The sequence below is a fragment of the Geospiza fortis genome, unplaced genomic scaffold (genome assembly GCF_000277835.1).
Source record: "Geospiza fortis unplaced genomic scaffold, GeoFor_1.0 scaffold183, whole genome shotgun sequence".
NCBI classification, from domain to species: domain Eukaryota; kingdom Metazoa; phylum Chordata; class Aves; order Passeriformes; family Thraupidae; genus Geospiza; species Geospiza fortis.
This window is the reverse complement of record NW_005054447.1, coordinates 918814-922482: the sequence shown is the minus strand read 5'-3', so window position 1 is coordinate 922482 and position 3669 is coordinate 918814. Positions and strand designations below refer to the sequence as shown.

Sequence of the window (3669 nt, the reverse complement as noted above, 5' to 3'; positions counted from 1 at the left end):
GGGGCCGCGAGGATGGCGACAGCGGGGTTCTTTTAGGGATTTTTATTGATTTTTTTTTTCCTGCTTTTTAAAGGAATTTTAATGGAATTTTTAGGGATTTTTTGATGGAATTTTTGGGTTTTTTAAAAGATTTTTTGAGGGTTTTTAATGGAATTTTTTGGGGTTTTTTAAAGCTTTTTTGGGGGATTTTTAATGGAATGGATTTTTAATGGGGGGTTTTTTCAATGCAATTTTTGGTAGTTTTTGGGAATTTTTTTGGATTTTTAAAGAATTTTTTTTTTAGTTTTTCAGGAATTTTTGAGGGCTTTTTGGGGATATTTTTGGGGAATTTTTAGGGATTTTTAATGGAATTGCTGGTGTTCTTTAAGGAATTTTTGGGGGAATTTTTAGGGTTTTTAATGGGAATTTTGGGGATTTTTAATGGAAATTTTTAGGATGTTTGAAATTGAATTTTTGAGGTTTTTTGGGGATTTTTAAAGGATTTTTTGAGATTTTTGGGGTTTTAAAAGGATTTTTTTTTGTTTTATGGCATTTTTGGGGATTTTTAAAGGTAATTTTTAGGGATTATTAATTGATTGTTTTGGAAGGTTTTTAAAGAGAATTTTTATTGGAATTTTTGGGGGTTTTTTAATGGAATTTTTGGGTGAATACACCAATTCCAGGGCTGCTGGAAATGTGACACAGGGATGAAAAGCAGGGAAGTCCCAAGAGTCTGGCACTCCAGAGCAGACTGTGCTGCTGTTCCCCCCACCCACGGCCCTCCCAGGGCTGGAGAATCCCTGCAAAGAGCGATCCTGCCCTGCCCACTGCTGCAGCCAAGGCATCTCCATGGAAACTGCTGCCTGCATTCTTCCCTGCTCCCTGGGACCTCAACAAGAACAACTGTATTTATTTTCTCAAGTGCTTTCTGGCTCACAGGGATTAAGGGAAGCTCCGAGACTGACAAATCTGATCACAGGAGAGGGTTGTTACACCTCCCACCAGAGCGAGCCAAGTGCTGAGATCTGCCCCAAATCCAGAGGGGTCTGGGGGAAGCAGCTGCTCCAAACTATGAGGGAAGCAATTCCAGGTTTCAAGTCCTAACTCTCCGCACATTTACTTCCAGTAGAAATGGAGCCCTGCAGAATTGCTGAGGCTCCTGAAGATCTTGCTGCCCAGTGCAGCACTGCAGGTCTCTCTTCCAGTGCCAGAGCATTCCCTGCGCAGTTTCCTGCTTGGGCAGGGTCAGGAGAAGCTGAGTCTGAACTTTCCTGCATGTTGATAACTCTGGGATCTACATGGCAAAATAACTGCATAAACTTGACAAAAGTTCAGGAGTTCCACTTAACCTGAGTTCTGGAGCAGACTGACCCACGGCATGAGGGTAACTCTCCCAAGCCCAAGCGTTCAGCAGATTTGCACCTGAGATTTCGGACACCTGAAGACTTGGGACTGCCCTCAGAAGTCATTTGGCGTAGAACAGAAGTTTGTTAGAAAACAAACAAGCAACCAGTGTCCTCCCCATGGAGCTGGAGGCTCTGGCCGCCAGGGAAATCCAGCCTGGTCTCTCAGAAGATGGCCCAGTGGGCTGCTGAATGCTGAGCACAGGGCTGGTTGCAGGGAGAGCAGGCCATTCCTCAGGGCTGTGGCAGAGGTGGTGCCTGTGGGGCACTGCAGGAGCTGTCCCTACATGTCCTCCACGCTCCACTTGTAGGCCAGCTCCTGCACTGCCTTCTTGTTGGCAATGCGGGCGAAGCGCTGCTGCTCGAACCCGTTGGACCTGCAAGGGACACTCAGTGACAGCAGCTGCTGCCACCAGCTCTCCTGACCACTGCAACCTTTCCACTGATTTACCCTGGCTCAGTCTCCACCTGGACCTGTGGTTACCAAGAGCTGATGCCTCTGAAGTGCCTCACCTCCCTTGTCCCATCTGTCCCATCACCCATTAGTAACTGAACCCATTCAAACCTCCAGTGCCACCACCCTCACTCACCCCATAACTGGCAATGCCCTGAAGCAGAATTCCTTTATTTTAACTGTTATTCCAACAGGAACAAGTACCTGTCCACACCGTCCCAGCGATGCCCGGGCCAGATGTTGAACCTGTTGAGTGGAGGTGCTGGTCCCTTGTACCTGGGTTTTTCTGGAACACAAAGAGCAGAGGAGCTGTGTCCAGCACAGCCAGGAGATCACATCCTCACCCACCCAGGAGGTGTCTGCAGGTAGACAGCACAGGCTCCTGGCAGCCAGCTACAGCTGCCAAGGGCTCACTGTGACAAAGTGCTGAGTTCTCAGTCAGCAGGCCCTGCTGTCCCAGCTAAGAACTCATGCAACTGGTACTGGTAACAGGCCAGGAACTCCAGAGGGTCCACAAGTCCTCCCTAGGCTATTTACTGAACAGCAGCTGCATTTCTGCACTGCTGACACCTGAAACCACACACAGGTGTGTTCCAGAGGCAAACCTTTCTCCTTGCTCTCCTTGGCCTTCCTCTTCTTGATGAGAGCGGCCATGGGGTCTCCTTCCCTCTCCTGCTCCCTCAGCATTCGGTCCAGGTCCTGGTCATCGATGTAACGGGCCAAGGGCTTCTGCATCTCCTTGACTGCATCCTCCACGTTCTGCTGCTGCTGCCTTTCCTGTGCCAGCCTGGAAAACACACTGCGTCACCCAAACCCCAGCCAGCACTCCTTGGGAGTGGTTCAGTGTGCAGGAGGGGTCACACCCCTCAACTCCCACTGCCTGTGCAGCATTCCCAAAGCTCCTCCAGCACGGGAAGGGGTTTTCAGACATGTGGAACATGTGCTGGTCCCAGGCTCAAGCTCAGAGCACAACGCCCGTCTGGCAGCAGACCCAAACTAACAGCAGGAGATGGGAGGCCCAAGGACTGTGCTTTGCAATCCCTTCCTCACCCTTTTCCCCACTTGGCATATTGCTCTTCTCTCTTGGCCTCTGCCTCAGCCTTCAGCCTCTGCTCCAGCTGCTCCTGGGCCAGGTTCCTCTTGCGGCCGGACTTGTCTCGGAACACGGTCTGAGCATTCCGGGATTCCTCTGGTGGGGACACATGCCTCAAGTCACAATTCTGGAACATTTTATCACCTCCAGACAATTCAATGACTAACTGTGACTTCTCTTTTGCTTGTCCTCATCTCCCAAAGAGCCTGTCCCAAAGACAAGCAGGATCTCAGATTTCCCTGCTGCCCCACACAGACCCTGAGCTCTCACTATCCATGCAGAGAAGCATTTCCCACTCCCTGTGACCTCCCTGGCATTGCTCTGAAATCCCCAAGCAGAACAGAGGCCCTGGCCAAGGTTTCCAGCAGCATGTCCAGCTGCAGCTCCACAGTGATGCTCCCAGCAGCATCCCAGTGCCAGGGCCTGACAGAGCAGAGAAGAAGTGAGCTGGGGCTCGGGCTGTGTTCCATTCCCACCTTCCAGGTGCTTGGTGTTCCTCTCGTGCTTCCTGAGCTCCTGCTTCTCCCTCTGCAGCACATCAGCTGACACCAGGCCCGCTTTGGCCCCAGATGACATCGTGCTAGCCTGGAGAACACACAAATCCCACTTACAGCTGGCTGAGAGGGGCAGCCAGAGCGAGGGGTGACCCAAACCACCAGGGCAGGGCAGAGACAGCCCTGTTAGAGCCAAGAACTCCCCCAGTTTGTCAATCATTCGGCTTTCACAGCTGGAAGGGAAAG

At 50.8% G+C, this 3669-nt stretch overlaps 1 protein-coding gene across 4 annotated transcripts in view; it reads right to left on the bottom strand.

Annotated features, from left to right (window-relative positions):
* Window positions 1-588: 588 nt before the first annotated feature.
* The window catches only part of BUD13 (BUD13 homolog), a 5217-nt gene continuing 2136 nt past the window's right edge, over window positions 589-3669 (bottom strand). For 2 of the 4 annotated variants that reach the window (XM_031062423.1, XM_031062424.1), the window contains 5 exons: window positions 3406-3517; window positions 2887-3025; window positions 2442-2623; window positions 2041-2122; window positions 1373-1759 (listed from right to left, as the gene is read on the bottom strand). In XM_031062423.1, coding sequence (XP_030918283.1) covers window positions 1666-1759; window positions 2041-2122; window positions 2442-2623; window positions 2887-3025; window positions 3406-3517 — 609 coding nt within the window. In that variant the 3' untranslated portion in view covers window positions 1373-1665. Of the gene's footprint in view, window positions 1760-2040; window positions 2123-2441; window positions 2624-2886; window positions 3026-3405; window positions 3518-3669 lie in introns of all 4 variants that reach the window. The other 2 variants (XM_031062425.1, XM_031062426.1) reach the window with 2 other exon arrangements.